This window comes from Phasianus colchicus, chromosome 5 (assembly GCF_987193195.1).
Source record: "Phasianus colchicus chromosome 5, bPhaCol1.hap1.1, whole genome shotgun sequence".
Lineage (NCBI taxonomy): Eukaryota > Metazoa > Chordata > Aves > Galliformes > Phasianidae > Phasianus > Phasianus colchicus.
The window spans coordinates 46,732,463-46,749,325 of NC_143440.1; the positions used below are offsets into that span (position 1 = coordinate 46,732,463).

A 16,863-nucleotide genomic window follows, 5' to 3' on the forward strand; every position below is an offset into this window, starting at 1 on the left:
GTTCACAGGCAGGTAGCAGGAAAATGGCCATTAGATCTGGTGTTGTTTGCCAGACCTTTAGTTAATACGCAGGCAACAGAAAATGAAAGAATTATGCTGAAGGACGTACCACTACACAATAGTGGTGGAGCCACAGAAGAGATGTGTGCCTGATTTTAAGCACCTTATGGAATAGGAAGGAGTTGCAAAGAACACTGGTTAAGTATTTTATCCCACAAGAGACCTTATGTAAGCCAATTCACAATCACAGTGTACTGATTTGACTTTCTGTTAAGGAGTGTCCAGTTAGAACACAAATCATTTTGGAGCAGAAATTGAGAAGATTTCAAGCACCAAGGTCCATAAAAGAAGTCTAATCTCTCGTTGTTGTACTGCTTTGCTTTACTGTTTTCTTTTAAATATTTTCGTTGATGAGTGAGAACTGATGTTCTGCTTGAATTGTAATACTGTAACAGGACTGATTTCAATATATACTTGGTAAAAGCTGGTATTTTTCAGTACTTTATAGATTTACCAATAAAAATATCCAGCTTTACAGGTATCATTTTGCATCTTGTCTATAGACACGCGGTAAGTCTTTGGATTTTATTAATCTTCCAATTAAAACAGTGGAAATTAACTTCAAGAATGAGAAGTATGGATTTTCCATCCTTAAAAGGTGTAGATTTATTATTGCATTGAAATAAATTGCTTAATGATAAACTGATATCCGTACTTTATTAGATTTCTACAACTCAGCTGTAAGACATCCACAGTGGTGCATACCAATTTTAAGCATAAGTATCTTTAAGTGATGTCTTTTACTCAGTCATATAATTGCTTTAGGAAGTTGAGCATATGATTACATACTTCTTCCACTGATTGGTTATAATAAAATATGCAGTAACATTTTATTGCTTTACTTAATAAGATAGCAACAACTGACTGTGTTTCTTCTTTTGCCTGAAGAAAAAACAGAAAGTCAAACTCCTAGATCTTCTGACAGGTTAAGAAGAGGATGGGTGACTGCTGGAAGCAACAATCTGACATGATAGCACTGGAGCAGCACATGGAACTCTGTAATGCCTGGGGTGACCAAACGCATCTTGCAGTGTTTAAAACCTTTTAACTTTTAAACAAAATCCCAAGTTGTAAAATAAGTGATGTAATGGTTGCAGACTTCTAATGTTGTAGTGAAATGTAATGAAATGCAACTTCAGCTATGTGCTTTTCACTGCTGCAGCTAAAGAGAGGATTTTGGTTTCTTCAGTTATGCCTTTGTAGTTCAAGTTCTTGGATTTAGAATGCACATACCCATTACTTAATTGGGTCAATTTACAATTTTATTAATTCTTAACATCCATATTTTATTCAAGAAATAGAAGGAATTGTCATGAATATGAAAAAGTAATCCTGCATCTTAAAGATCTTTCAAACCTAATTTAAGATCAAAATCCAGACCCATTGATCAGTTTTATATAGATAAAACACAAACTTCAGTAGCATTGTACTGTGAATTTGGAAGTAAAGTTTTTTACACGTACAAAGTTCATAGAAATTCTGTGTAAGTTTCATAGCAGTCTAAAAGGAGATGTCTCCAGATGATATTTAAAAAAAGTTTTATTTCATAAGTTTTGTTGTATAAATACTTTAATTTTTAGTATTTCAAATTGTATTTTCACTTGAATAATTTATAATGATGAATCTAGTTTTTAATTAGCTGTTATTGCAAGCAATCATGCTTCAGTGATGTTATCTGCATTTGTTTGGATTAATGCTGATGTTTCTATCAAAATACGTCCGTGGAAAAACATTCAATTCTATTTTAAAATGTTCTATTTACGTCAATACTTGAGAGAGAGCATATGAAGCTATTGTCAGCTTCTCTATTTCAAAATGGAAGCAACATAAATATATTAATATAAGAAATAACTGCTTTTTTAACTCTGTTGGTGTATGATAAAGATGATCTGATTTGTGAATGCATATGCGTGTGTGGTTACTTTTTATAATGTAACAATATGAATGATGAGTTTACTCAAAATAAAACTAGGACAATGCTGTACATGCATGTTCTTGAAATAAATATTTTTTCCTCAGGGCATCTTTTATAACTAAAATAAAAGTATTTACCTATGGAAAATATTTATTTAACATAGTAATAATGCTAGATTTATGCTGTATTGTGTGAAATGCAAGATGTTGTATTTAACAGCGTTTTGTTATCTAAATACTTCAGCCTCTTAGTCCACAGTCGGATTTAAATGTTTTCTCTTTTTCTGGTCATAAACATGGTTTGAATTCTGTGGAAACACTCAAGTTTCAGTTTGTGCTGCAGCTTGGTGTAGGCTCCTGCTAATCAGATTCCTTTAAAAGCTGCCTCAAGTACGGTGATGTTTTTGACATTCGGTGATGCAGATGTGCTGGCTCTTCCCAGGTTTGGCTTCTGTTTCCCTGATGCAAACAGATACTCTCCTTTTCCCAGGGCTTGCTGCCTCAACAGCTGTGATCATTGGGCTCCAGAGACTGCTCAGTGTTCTCAGTTTGTCTTCTGACAACGACCAAATCAAATCAGCAGTACTTAGCTGTAGCACAGGATCTGTAACTGTTTGGCACTCAGATACCTTTATTAGAACACATCAGAACAGTTAGTGACTTTCTAGACTTGAACCCAAACTATTTCTTCCCTCTATATGTGTATAATGAGCTCTGCTTTGTCTGTCATCTATTTCTTGTTAGCTGTCATTTGTCATTTTTTAACAACTTTATTTAATTCTCCACTCAATAACTCTACTACATATTAAAATCACACTGTCTAATATTTCAATGCTCTTTTTAGACTTTTTTCCGACTGCATGTCTAACTTATATAGTACTCCTGATGTCCTGTGTATCCTTCCATCAGCCCTTCCTGTGTTACTTCTGTTGGATGGCATCAGTACTTCCCAGTCTGCAGCATTGTTTTACCTGCAGCTCAGAACACCAGCACAGCTCACCTGTGCAGTGATGACTATAGCAGCATTCCTTCTGCTAATTGTTCTGAGGCAGGAAGCAGTGATTCTTCTTTCTGGGTACATACATCCTGCTGTTGTACCTGATTAGATATGCCTTATTAGTGCAATCAGGTACCAGAGTCTCCTCCGTAATTCCTTTTGTGAGTGGCTTACAGTAATGTGTGAGTTTCTGTAAATGGACAACTAATTGTATCTGAGTTTTTATTTTTAGAGCTGTTTGCCAGCTTTACTCTATTTTTAACCCTGTCATCTGCACCAAACTCTTCTATACCCTTTTGGACAGCTTTTTTGGGAAATATATAAACTTAGGTCTTTTAGTTACATAGTTAGGAGTAACTTTTTGCATTGTTTCAAAGTTATACATAGTACTCAATTAAAGTTTACTAAATATTCATGATCTGGCTGTTCTTTCTGTAAATGCTCTGTTGGAGTCACTGCACTACTTGAATAAGGTGATTTGCAATGGCTTTCAGAAATATTTGATCCTGAAATCAGAAAGGTGTTTCCAAGCTACGTAAAGAGGTTTATTCCAGTTTTGTGGAGGTATGTTTTTTCCCACCAAAGTCTGTCTTCATTTAAGTGTAGAGTGCCGTGTCTTCATTCTCTCTAATTTCTAGATGATAATACACACAGAAATTTTGCTTTTAGGAGAGATTAGGTTGCTGTTATGAATATCTGAATAATATTCGGAATTATTTTGTCTTTTGGAGAAAGAATATTTTAAAAGGCACATCATGAAGTAATTTGAAACGCTTTGAAAGAAGTCACTCTCCTGGACAACGCAGACTTCATGATAGAAGATTTCTATAGAAATAAAGATCTCTATACAGGGGCCGTAAATCCTTTTTTCAGGCTTGTTCCTACTTCTGTTGTTGTAAGTGGCAAAAATGGCTGACACTGGTGTAAGGCTCTTACGCCTCAGTACAACAGAAGATAACACTGAGAAATATCAAGCTGCAGTGTTTGGGAATGAGCTTTCTGAATACCTTGGCATATGAATCTTTGATTTTCATTCAGATTTGTCATTAAAATTTTGAATTTTGAAAGCTTAGTTCTGTAAGTTCTGTTTGTTTCTTTCTAATTTGCCTGATAGCTTTTGCAAGAAATATGTTTGTCATTTTATACCCTCATGCATTGATCTTGTCACTTAGACGTTAATGAAATATTACTAGGATGACCTGCTTCTAGGTGAAGAGACAAAACAGGTTTTCACGTTTTCATACTTTGCCTTTTATTCTAATGTAAATAATAGTTTAAAGAAAATAAAAATAAAACCTCTTAAATGCCACAATAAAAACCATTACTTTTATTCACATTTCTGTTGGATCAACCACTCTGCCAATGAACAGTAAAGTTTTAAAAGTTTCTTCAAAAATCATAAAAAGAAATGGTCGGTCCACTTTAATGACAGGAGGTGCTGAGAATGCAATTATTTCAGATCCAGTAGCTGCTGCAGCCTCAGTTCCTTTTTCATCCACTTCAATGACTGCCTTTTGGACAACCTGAAATGCAGTGCAGAGATAAAACAGATGACAGAAATAAATGGAAACATGAAGAATAAATTTCAAAATGTCAGGGAGTCAATTGAAGTAGGCCTCTCCTGAGGGTTACGAGAAGTAGGTCTGTGCAATCTACCACTGTATGTTACTGGCACTACATATGTTGTCTCCTTCAGAAACAGGAGCCAGTGTGGCCATCATGACTGCAATAATTAGGGTTCAGATCATTACACTTTTCCACATTCCTGAGGCATCACTTCTAGATCTTGTTCTTGAAGCTGGTAGCATGAAACAACTGATGCATTTGTACAGTGCTCCTCTTTGACGCTGTACAAGATTTTCACAAAAGTGGGAGGCGTGATTTCATTTCTCACAAATTCTTAATTGCTGACTGTGAACTGTCATCCACAGTTGATTTTGTGAGAGCTTAGGCAAATGCACCAGTCTTGTATTTCTCTTGTGTATTTCTAATTCTCACAGTTGTTAGCTCAGAGCCCTGAACTATGGTCTTGGATTGGTCTTAAGATTGCAGCCAGAGCCCAGCAGGATCTGATTCTTTTCCCTTTTCTTTCTTTCAGCCTGCATGTACCGCTGAGTACTTCTCCTTTATTTGGGTCTGTATTGGTGACCTGCCTAGGCAACTTGTGCATTCCTAACTCCCAGACTCTAGGAATGATTTATGTCAAGGTAGTTGAAGGGCTTTGCGAGTGTCAAGCTCTCTGCTAAATATCCTTAATTAATGAAGATAGCTAGCATGACTGGCACTTTGTAGCTGATGCATATATTGCTTCTAATATCAGCAACTACTCTTCAAGCAAGATCTCTTCATGGTAACACAAAGTGAACTGCTGAAAATCAACAAGGAATAGTCATAGATCAAAAGGAAAGGAGAAAAGTGCTGCAAATTGCCATTGCAATTCACAAAAGTTAAATAGTTTATTCCAAACTGAAAATCACTGCAATTTTATGAATTGGATGTTTATTTTTTCTGTGATCGGCTTTCTCAGAAAGGTGGGTCTTTTTTGTTGTTGCGGTTGTTTTGTAAGACATAGCCAGCACAATTTTGAAAAACTGTATGTGTGGTTTTAGAGTCTTTGGAACTTAAACTTACCTGTTTACAGTATTGATCTTTATAACTTACAGTATGTGAAGCAGTCCATTCGGTACGGGTTGGAATACAATTGTTGTGATGATGCTTTCAGGTTCTGTTTCTCTATGATAAGGTGTATACTTCTATAGTGGGATGCATACTGTTTAGGATGTGCAGACTCCACATGCTTGTCAAGTGAGGTTCTTTCCTAATAGTGGGTCTGTATGACATAGTACATGGACCCTCTGTTACTATAATCCAAATAGCAAATAATTTTAGTAGGCTTACCTGGGAGACTGTTATGTATTTTTGATCTGTGAGATGACTAAGGTCTGCTGTACGTGCAAAGAGATTTTTAATTCCAAGAGCATAAAGCCATTTTTTCATTTTATATTTTTGTTCTAATTTGAACTTTGGAAATGAAATATCCATATTTCTGTTTAAAAAAGAAAAAAAAAGAACTTTAGATATATAGTAAGTTATTGCTGAAAGACGTGGAATTAAGCTTTACACAAACAGTAAAAACAAGAGGCAAAAGTTAAAGATTCTCAGCTGGAATTTAGGCTGCCAGAATATCATCTCTACATAGTTGAATGTCAAAGATGCTAGAAATCATTTTCTTCTCAGTATAAAACACTTTCATGAGCACTTCTAGTGCCCTTATGCTGGGATGACACTTTCAGTTATTGACCAGTGGAGAGGCCTGTCACCTCAGGAATTACATTTAATAGGAGTAATTTGTTTTTACATTTTCATACTCAAATTTATCCATTACTCTGGATTTTCACTGATAAGTAAAGTTCCATAAATATACATATTTTTATATATATTTCATAAATATTATTATAGACATTTATGATGCACTTTGCCTGGCTGTGCAGAATTTCAAGAGAGATGGCATATAGCAAAATTTGGCAATGCCCTCAGAGGCATTTCTGACTGAGGTGACCAACAGACTTATCGCCTCAGAGCTGAAGCTTTTTCAGAACAGATAATCATTGTTTTGCTTTTTTGTTTTGCTACAGTGGAAATAAAAAACACAAAGGCTGACAGGTGTCATAGCAGTACCTGCTCTTCATGTTTGCAAGCCAGGATTCCACAAGCTCCATTGTCAAATGGTCTTCAAGCGAAACATAATCTTCCCCCTTTTCTGGGATGACAATTAGCATGTAGGCTTTGCCTTTGTAGGGTAGTTTTATCACATTGCACCTTAAATTCTCATCATAAGTTGAATTTACTTTATCTGACTTGAACATCATGGGTACTTGCACACTTCTGTATTTGTTTATGTGGAAAGTTTCAATTTCAGTGAATTTTGAATTAAATGGATATAGCCACTTTCCTGGAGAAAGAAAAATGAAATAATTATGTGAATTCAGACCGGTTCAACAAAATGTTCAGAAGCCTTTTAAAAAAATGTAGAATCCTTTCTGCAGCAAGTTAAAGTGGATGTCAATTGTGTCTGGGACAGCTGGATGATAACTGCAGTATACTTAGTGCATGTTCTTAAAAATTTTTGCAGCAGGAGAATGCACAAAATAAACTGCTTCAGTTGCAGGGAAAGGAGGGAAATAATATTCTGTGGCGGTTTAATTGCCAGTCAAGTTCAGAACCCATCTGTATTCAGAACCATCAAGTTTAGAATGCCATCTGAGCATCTGTCTTTTATTAACATGCCATCTTCTCTGAAAATTTCTATCAGCTGTTCAACATCCTGTTTTTAAGTAATTATACAATCTCTTCAATGGGAATTCAGCAGTGCATTGTCTGAGAAGGTGCTATGGAATGTGACCCCTTTTAGGCTATTGATTCTGATTTCTGCACTCTCACTCAAACTGTATCACAGCCATTTATCTCTTTTTTTCTGGTTTTCTGCAAGGGAAAGTAAACTCGGCATTGGATAAACTGCAATCTTTTAAATCTAAAAGAATGGATTTAGAGCTGCAAGGTAATTTAATTTGTTCTTATACATGTTTATTTTAGTGGGGTTTCCACTTTCCTGAGTGTCTTGGACTGCAGCAGTGGCTTAAGCATAGGTTCTCTGCTCAGCATTCCTCTCTTCTCTTTTGCTGTCCTAGCTCTTCAGCATTGCTTTTACCTAACCTGGTACCTCAGTTCATTTGGCTGCGTGTAGTCAAATGTGGGCCATGCTCTCTGTCACCAGCAGGGAGCCCTTTGTCTCCGATTTCTCTCAGGGAAAAAGGTTCTTGACTGGAATAGGGAAACAATTTTTGTTCTCATTAATTTGTGCACTGTGGAAAGTCAGACAGTTGTTTTTTATGCCCAGTACCTTGTATTTAAAAAGTTGTTATGATTAGGATTTCATTTCAATGGCAAGTGAAAAATTAAAATTTTTAATCACGAAGGAGGATTGTTCATGGAATTGATGTAGGGCCTTTTGTTCTTTATGACTCTTTGTTGTGTGGAAGAAAACAGAATAGAGATTTCTTATCATGAAAAATAATTTCCTATTAAATAAACTTATTAGAAGAAAGTAAATCTATTTAGAGATGTAGGCAGAGCAGGAAATGTTAATTAATTTAAGCTTCCCCTGATGTTGGTTAAGTCAGATTTCTAATAAATAACCATTTTGCAGAATGAAAATAATAGTTACCTTTAAAAAAAATGTAGTCCAAAAGTAGCAGTTTAGAATGTCGGTCAACTTCTTCAAAAAGCTCTGATATTTTTCCTTTGGTCCTTTGTTTAATGTTTTGATTTATAACAAACTTTGCTTGTGTGATGTTTTGAAAGTCCACACACAGGAATTCCATATCAAAGTACTGCTTAGATAAGTTGAGGAAAGCTTCCCTGACTACAAAGCCCTTTTGGATAAAAGAAAGAATACCTTGCACAAAGAGAAGTTCTTCATTCATTGTGATGTTATCTTTCAGTTGTTTAAACAGTTCTGGTAAGTAATGGTGATCTCTGTCCTCCAAAGGATGGAGGTTTAGAGCTTTTGCTATTTGTCTGTGTGTTTCCCCTCCAGCTGCCAGCAAATATGTAGCCATGAGGGTTGATACAGAAAGGGGAGAGATAATTATATTGTTATCAAGTTTCATTGCAACTTTTCGGTAGAGATTAAATCCAAAATTTGCTGTCTTTTCAGTGAAATTGTGAAGAGTAAACTCTTCAAAACTTTGCTCTTCCAAAGGCTGAGAGTCATTTTTATGTTGATGCCATTCTTCAGAAATACTGACATTTTTATTTTTTCCTAAGAAATTCAGCCTCTTGTCCTTCTTTGGAGATTTAGGTTTGATGTCAGCCTTGCTGATTTCAAAACATATTTCACATAAAAGGAGTAGATAAATTCCGATTTTCATGATGGTATCCAATAATGAGCTTTTATTTTCTTCTTTTTTTTCTTTCTTTTTTTTTTTTTCCTTTTTCTTTCTTCCCCCTAGTAAAGAAAATGGGAAAAAAAAGAGAGCAACTTGGTGATTTTTTAGTTTATTTGATTCACAACACAAAGGTCATGAATGTAGCAAGGTAATATTTCTAAATATTCAGTGTACATACTGTAAACCTGTTATTCCTATCTGAAGGATCAAATTTAGACCAGTGGAAGAGAGAAGTTTCTAAATTTAATAAAAGAATTCAGACAAAATGCTATCATCTGCTATTGGCAGTTCAATTTGGAAGTATTTCACTAATTTTCCCTTGCAATTTCTAATTCCTTTAGAAACTGATGTCATCTGTAAGCACAAGCTCTCCAGGCAACAAATGTCAGAAGTGGCATTTTCCCTGAATGGTTCTGACAAAGACTAAGAGTGATTTACTGAGGAGATGAGACCTATAACTTCCTGTACTTCACTGCCACTGACAGGTGGCTTGTAATTTCCATTTATGGATCTTAATCATGGTTGCCATTCTTATGAGATCCATCTATTGGTAGTGACTTAAGAGTTACCATTCCTTTGCTTATTCATTTGTTCAGGTGTTTTATATCAGTGGCATGCTACATCAACAAGATTCAACTCCTTAGGAAAAAAACAAAAACAAACAAACAAAAAAACATTTGAGAAACATAAAAACCATCAGTTTTGATAAAAGCCAATCCAGAAAACATGTCCTTGAGAGTTAGAGGTTGTTATATTAAAACAGACACTTAAATCATATTTCAGCCACTAGGTTTTGTTCCAGAAGTGGTGAATTCAAGAACCAATCAGAAAAATACTTATGTAAATTTTAAACATTTTTGAAATGACTCGGAGCGTTCTGGAATTCCACACTGCTCATTACTTTTGCAAATCAGACTTTGAAAACCGGACTTCTGCCCTTTAATTTATGCCTTGTTTTCCCAGGAGAAATTTTAGAAGGATATATTTGTCTAGTTACATAGAAAACTAAAATCAGGCAAAAACAATCTGTCTTTAAAAGAGAGAAGATACTAAGCCAAACTTATCAGAGTAAGTCAGGATTAATTCTACTGACATATAGATTGCACAAAGCTGATCTAAGGTGAGACAGAATCTGAGCATACGGTACTTTTACCCAGTCATTCATCTAACTATGTAAAAAAAGAGGTCTTGAAATAGGTATCCGTATTTCATTACGGAACCAAGCAGTAATAACAGTCAAGATGAGCTGTCTTTCACATGTGTGAAATAAAACAAAGATCCTGATGATAATGTGGCAGCTCTTTGTCAAATACATTATTTGAGGGACACTATTACTGAAAGATTATTGTCCTAAAAAAAAGTAGGGTTGAGTACTTTTTTACTTTCTCGTTTTCTTTGGTTCACTTGCAGAAACATTTGTTTGGGCTAAAAATAAGAGAGTTTGCAGATTTTAGTGTTATCTGTAATCATAACTCTTGCAGGTCAGCTCTTCCCTTGATACATCATGGAGAGCTAGGCTTCAACACTCTTGACAAGAACTAAAAGGCTTATGTCTTGTTCCTTTTCAGGATCACTAAATCATTTGGAACTTTGTATACAAGCAATAGGTTAAGTACTTCTGTAATTATGAAGGAGTATACTGATGTGGCCCTGGAGAAGCAGGAACAAATTATGCAGGAAATTTTTGCCAGTGAATGTGACTGGCACTCCACTGTCAAAAGCATCAGAAAGAAGGTCAAAATTCTGTGAAAGCCCAAATAAATATTGTTAAGACATTGTTAGGCTTTTTGTGCAATACACAGGGCAGCATTCAAGGTAATGTTGTGGCTACACTGTTCAGTTCCCTAGTGATAACCTCCCAGTATGTGGTATGTATCAGGAAGGCCAACCTCTATCTCACGAAGAGAACAAGACTGAAGTCTTAACCTCAGTGTCATGTAAAGGACAGTGGCATAGCTGCTAACATATTCCTGCTGACAGCCCAGTATGAACAGTTATTTCTAGTAGGTCAGCATGAAATTTCATGTTACTGCTTATAGTCACGAAGTCCTAGAAAGATTATGAAGCTCAGAACTGGAAATACAACGTCATTATGAGGAATAATTGCATTTCATAATTGCAATTCACTTCTCTTCCAATGCAGGTTGCTTATTACTCCATTCAGATCAATCTCCTGATCACTTGACATAGGATTCCCTATGCTTCATTGTCCAGCAAATACTGGAGCAGGTTTGTCAGTGCCGTCTCCTGCCTGAAAGTACTGTGTTTCAGTGTCAAATAGCATGAGGGGGAAACAGTTGTTCAATGGTTACAAATTTATAGATGTTGTAATTCTGAGCAAATTTAACAGAGGTTCTCTCATCACCAAACAAAATGTTTGGAGAGACCTGGACATGTTTTCCAGAAAAGCCTGAGGCAAACTTTAGTATCAAACATGCAAATATGCTTTTCAAGCATGAAATGCAAATATGCTCATCATTCATCTTTCCATTAAAGTGATATGTGAATTTAGCTCCCATAAAGTGGCATTGAATTACTCTTTATGGAAAAAGTCTTAAATGGAGGTGAATTTTCCCATTGCAGACTGAACAGAGTGTATAAGACCACTAAGCCTGCACAGAATCCATGTGTGTAGCAGTGGCATGATAATAGATAAAAGAGATAGAATCATAGAATTAACAAGGTTGGAAAGACCTCTTGAGTCATCTAGTCCAAATACCAACCCATGATGCCTCAGTGCAACCTTTACTCTTTTCTTGATCACCTCCAGGGACAGTGACTCTACCACCTCACTGAGCAGTTGGTACCAATATCTTGGCTCTCTTTCTGTGAAGAAATTTTTCCTAAAGTTCAACCCGAGAGGAAAATATTGATTGTAGGGCCCATCATTAAAGCAATTCAACAATCTAGAAAACACATGGCAACTATTAACTACGGCTGTTTAGTTAAGGCTCTATAACAGTCATTGTACAATTTGTGATTTAGCATATGGGAAAGCTGGTTTTATTTGATTGCCATTTATTCAGAGTTCAACTGAATTTAACAGTTGCCTGATTCAGGCTGTGGGAGTTAATCCAAGAAAGGTATGTTGATGTGAGTACAGGGACATTTGGGTGCCAAGTCACAAGGTGTTTTTGGCAGCCAGGTGGTATGCTATTTTTCTTGGAGATAATAGGTCATGTTCTGTACTTGATGTGACATAGATGGGCTGTAATGACTTAATGGGAAGGCAGTGAGATCTCTGAATTTTGTGCTTTCTCTTGAGTGCATGGCAGTCAGCGAACACTAAAATATGCAGCTTACTGTGGCTGTGAATATTTTTTCTTTCTTTTTCTTTCCCATTAACTCTTGCTTTATCTTCAGTAAGATGCGGATCATGAATGCTTTCATTCTTTTTTAATCTGTGTTTGAGTTAATCTCCAAAAATCAAATGAAAACCCAGCTCTCAGCTTTATGTACTTGCACTCATCTAAGCTGATGTGCTGCACATCATGGCACTTGGGAGGTCTGGATTCAGCAGGAGCAGAGCAGGGAAGGGTTTGCCTTGAGTTTATCTCCTGCCTTGGCAAAAGGTGCACCAGCTGCTTCTTCAGATTTGGGACACTTACTCTCCCTGACCAATCATAATGCAAAGCTGTTAAGAGCTCTTACAATTGCCAAGCACCTCTATTCATTGTGTAGTCACCTTCTTCTGTGGAAGGTTAGATAGGCATAAGGTACTTTTCCTGCCTCAATGCTATGGCAACAAAAAGGACCTCTCTGGACCTGAAAGCATGTGAAGGTTCCTCAAGGAAACAATCCTTCACAAAAAGGATAACCCTGGATGCTGCAAGATCTGACACAGGGACTGGAAAGCAAATCTTCTGGTAGCATTCCATCACAGAGGGCAGTGAGGCACTGGCACAGGCTGTCCAGTGAAGCTGTGGATGCCGCCCATCCCTGGAAGCATTCAGGGCCTGGTTGGATGGGTGCAACCAGCCCATGGAAGGTGGCTGGAAATGGGAAGGCTTTCAGGTCCCTTCCAATCCAACCTATTCTATGATTCTGTGATTTTCTCCATCTCTTCTGTGCACAGTGCAATTTCTGTGCAACACCTGACAGCACTGCCACTGCTGTATCTTGTTCTGAAAGGACTGCTTGATACTTGGCTCAGAAAGGCCACCAAGTCTTCCCAAAGAGATGGGGAAACCAAATAGGGAATGCCATGAGTTGCCTTCCAGATTGCTCCGCTGTGCAAACACAAATGGATTTCAGAGTGAGAAGACCAAATGTAAACCCAGCTCTTGTGTACAGGCATGTCCTGACCATTCAGCACTCAGGGAAAGGAATCCTGCTTCCTCATGCACACAAATGCCCATGTGTTACACACATGACAGTACTAAGAACCTCAACATTTCACTAACCAATCATTGCAGGATTGCAATAGTGTACCATAAATATTGCATCAGCTTTGTCATTCAGTAACAGTTAGAAATACATGTATGTCCTCTAGGACTAGGAAAAAACAGTTTGGGTAACAATAAGGTGATATTTTTGCACATTATAAGCTTGCATTTTTACATTTCTAGAGTGAATTAGAGTTATTAGTGATATTAGTGAATTATTACCAGTTTTGAGAGCTTCCTTTACAAAAGGAGTAGAAATTTAGTTAAAAAACATGATAGAGAAAAGTTACTTTTTCAGTTTTATTCTTTTTAAGATGTTATAGTAAGACACAGAATAAGAGAAACATCCAATATATTATACTACTGATCAAGATCTACAACCATTTGAATCATCCTATTTAGAGAATATATGAGAAATATTATCTATATATAATATACTTAATAATATTAACATACATAATAAAATAATCCTCCTTTTTACAATCCAATTCATTCAGATAAACCTTGACTTACCTATTAGGTAGTTTCTCTGTTACTTAATCAACTATGTTTAAAAACCATGTGAAGGTGACTGTCCCATATAGAAGATTTTCTACAAATATTTGCTCTTCCAAAGAGTGATCTTCTGGTTTTGCCTGTTATAAATTAACTGCTTGATAAACTCTGAGTGACGTGTTTCCCATAAATGGCATAAAGAGGGAGGGTTATATTCCGGTAAATACGTTATATCTTTCATGGGAAGCAAGTGAACAGTAAACTCTCTTCATGCAGTCCTTCAGCAACCCAATGGGATTTGGCCCTCCATGTCCAATGAGAATTGGTCTGCTTGTGAGAATTATTTTATAGACAGGCCCTAAGCTACTCAGCAGCAGAAGCAGTATCCAATCCTGTTTAAAATGTGCCATTTCACACATCAGTATTCACTGGGGCTGAGCCAAACAAAAGAAAGGGAGGGAGTAGATGCAGAGCATTGCGGGGGTGTTGCCAGCTCCCTAGCCGTTCAATGTGGCCATTCCTTTTAGAGGAGAGACCAGGGCTTTGCTTCCTTTTTCAAGAGCATACCAGCTATTCAGTAAAGTATTTATGAGTATGCCAAAAGTAACTGATGATAAGCACAGAGTGATTTTCCTCCTATAAATGACCAAATTGGGGAATGTAGTATTCATAGAATCATAGAATTGTAGAATGACTTGGGTTGGAAGGAACCCCAAGGATCATCATGTTCCAACTCCCCTGCCATAGGCAGGACCACCAACTTCCAGATCCGGTATTAGACCAGATTGTCCAGGACCCCATCCAACCTGACTTTGAACACCTCCAGAGATGAAGCATCCACTGCCTCTCTGGGCAGCCTGTTTCAGCACCTCACCACTCTCTCTGTGAATAACTTCCCCCTGACATCCAATCTAAACCTTCCCACCTTGAACTTAAAATCACTCCTCCTTGTCCTATCACCGTATTCCTGCATAAGTTCTCCAGAGCTATGAGAAACAAGACTATAGAGTGCTCTTTGAACTTCCAGTTTGATCTTGCCTGAACAAATTTGACAAGTTGTTCTTGGAGCTTGAGCACTGTTATTTGGGCAAGGCACTACTTTAAAACAGGTAGTCTACTCAGTAACTGCTGTAGTGTGGGCATGATCTAAACTCTTCCCTGTTTTGTTCATTGGCTTAATTCCCAATAAAGTGTGAACACAGAATTCCTCATGATCCTAAATTACTTTTAAAAAACACTCCTAAGTGAAATAGAACATTTCATTCTGATTTGTAATGTAGAAAATAAATTTTGGCCTTAAAACTTGGCATAACAGAATTTGTCTCTATTTGTCAATTGAATTGAAACAAACAAACAAAAAACAAGCAAACAAAAAAGCTTGCAGTTTAAGTGTGAGCTAGCCAGATAAAAGGATAATATTTTAGAAAGACAATAAAGGAACTGAGCATCCAGGACTCAGTGCAAAAAGCTTGCTGGTAAACATTATTCACTTGATAAAGTTCATTTAAAATAGTCTTATTTTAAAAAGCAATTTTACTGCTAGGCCTGAAGTACAGACAGTGTTTTAGAAAACACATGAATGTAATGAGTTAACATCATTCAGCCCATTGCTTAAACATCAAGATCTCCACTGTGAATGCCACAGCATCTTTACTACTTCAGTTCTCTGATGAATTGATGTTTTTTTCTACTCTGTAGAAAAGTAGTTGTATTTAAGATTCAAATTTCTTCTCACTCCATGGAAGAAATTTACATCTGATATGGCCAAACAATGGCTGTGTTTCCGCAATGTGGTGATAAGTCTTTGCATGGCTGTAGCCCAAAAAGACAAGATAAGAAAAAATTGATATGCACAAAATCACACCCAACTTTTGTTCTTAGCAAAATTAGCATAGTTATTAGCAATAATAATAGCAACCAAGCCTTCCTAGTCCTTACTCCAGGATCCTGGCATTGACAGTCAACACTGAAAGCCTTGCTTGAATGAAGACTGAAGAATAGCAATATTGATATCTGATATTCAAAAGCTGAAGTCTTGTGTATAGATGATGTGGTTGCTGTGAAAAGTAGAGAACATAAAGTTTTCAAATCTTTCACTTCAACCTCTTCTGATGCACATGAAACACATAAATCTTATTTTAAATGGAAGAAAAAGGAGGCTGCTATGAGAAGTGTTTGCTCTGCACAGAGCTCTGAGAGAGCTGGCTTGTTCACTAGTTACTCACAAAGCCATTGCTAGCTTTTCATGCTGTGTAACACCTTGCTGAGAGTATCTTCCACATACAACTGGGAGTAGCATATTCCTCCCACAAAGTATGATTTATATTGTCAGTCATCCCTTGGATTCAACAGAGCTTTTTGAGCAGTAAAACAGCACTCAACTTATGGGTAGCAGCCAAACTATACATATTTGAAGAGCGATATTCTGCAAGAGCATTGCCAGTGTGTTGCACTGGCAAAATTGTACTTTTCTGCAATTCCACTTTTTTGGATTTTATGACAAAACCATCCCTGAAACCAGAACAAACAATAGCAATACATGTGGACTATCACCCAGTTGCATTTCTACTAGAAATTTTGTCCAGCACAACACTGCCACAGTGCTGAGAATGGGCAGCTGGCAATTGAGATGTCAGCAATGGAGCTGAAGACCATCTCCTCTAAGTGACAAGTTTCTTGGATGCATATACAGCTCTGCATAACCCAGCAATGCTAAGTAGTCTAGAATCTCACAAATGCGTTTGGCAAAAACCCCACTTGTCCTGGCTACCTGGAGGCTGATTTTGCAGAATCAGTCTCACCTGCTTGTTCCAAATATGCAGGTGATCTCTTTCACAAGTCCTACAAGTCCCTTTCATCCTTTTGCAGTACTTCTTGTGGTGCTGGCAATTCCTCTTCTTCAGTGGCTGCCTTATTATATTACTTTTCTCAATCTGTTTTAGGAAACCTTTGTTTACAGGGAAACAATTAGTCATCCTATTTTATGCTTTATTTTGGGCTTAGGTCCAACATGCTAGCTATTGAGTCCTTTCAATTATGAGCTCCTTGATACAGCATCTGTGTC

At 36.8% G+C, this 16,863-nt stretch overlaps 2 protein-coding genes across 6 annotated transcripts in view; one reads left to right on the forward strand and one right to left on the reverse strand.

Moving 5' to 3' along the window:
* The window catches only part of PPP4R4 (protein phosphatase 4 regulatory subunit 4), a 66,146-nt gene extending 62,040 nt beyond the window's left edge, over positions 1-4,106 (forward strand). For 4 of the 5 annotated variants that reach the window (XM_090141545.1, XM_090141548.1, XM_090141547.1 and 1 more), the window contains one exon: positions 986-4,106. In XM_090141545.1, coding sequence (XP_089997671.1) covers positions 986-1,031 — 46 coding nt within the window. In that variant the 3' untranslated portion in view covers positions 1,032-4,106. Of the gene's footprint in view, positions 1-948 lie in introns of all 5 variants that reach the window. The other variant, XM_031593050.2, reaches the window with a different exon arrangement.
* A 176-nt stretch (positions 4,107-4,282) lies between these two features.
* SERPINA10 (serpin family A member 10) lies at positions 4,283-8,971 on the reverse strand. Its single transcript, XM_031593049.2, has 4 exons — positions 8,196-8,971; positions 6,650-6,923; positions 5,870-6,017; positions 4,283-4,494 (listed from the first exon to the last, which is right to left on the reverse strand). Exons 1-4 carry the CDS (start codon positions 8,899-8,901, stop codon positions 4,303-4,305), a joined length of 1,320 nt encoding a protein of 439 aa, XP_031448909.1. The 5' UTR covers positions 8,902-8,971; the 3' UTR covers positions 4,283-4,302.
* Between the last annotated feature and the right edge of the window lie 7,892 nt (positions 8,972-16,863).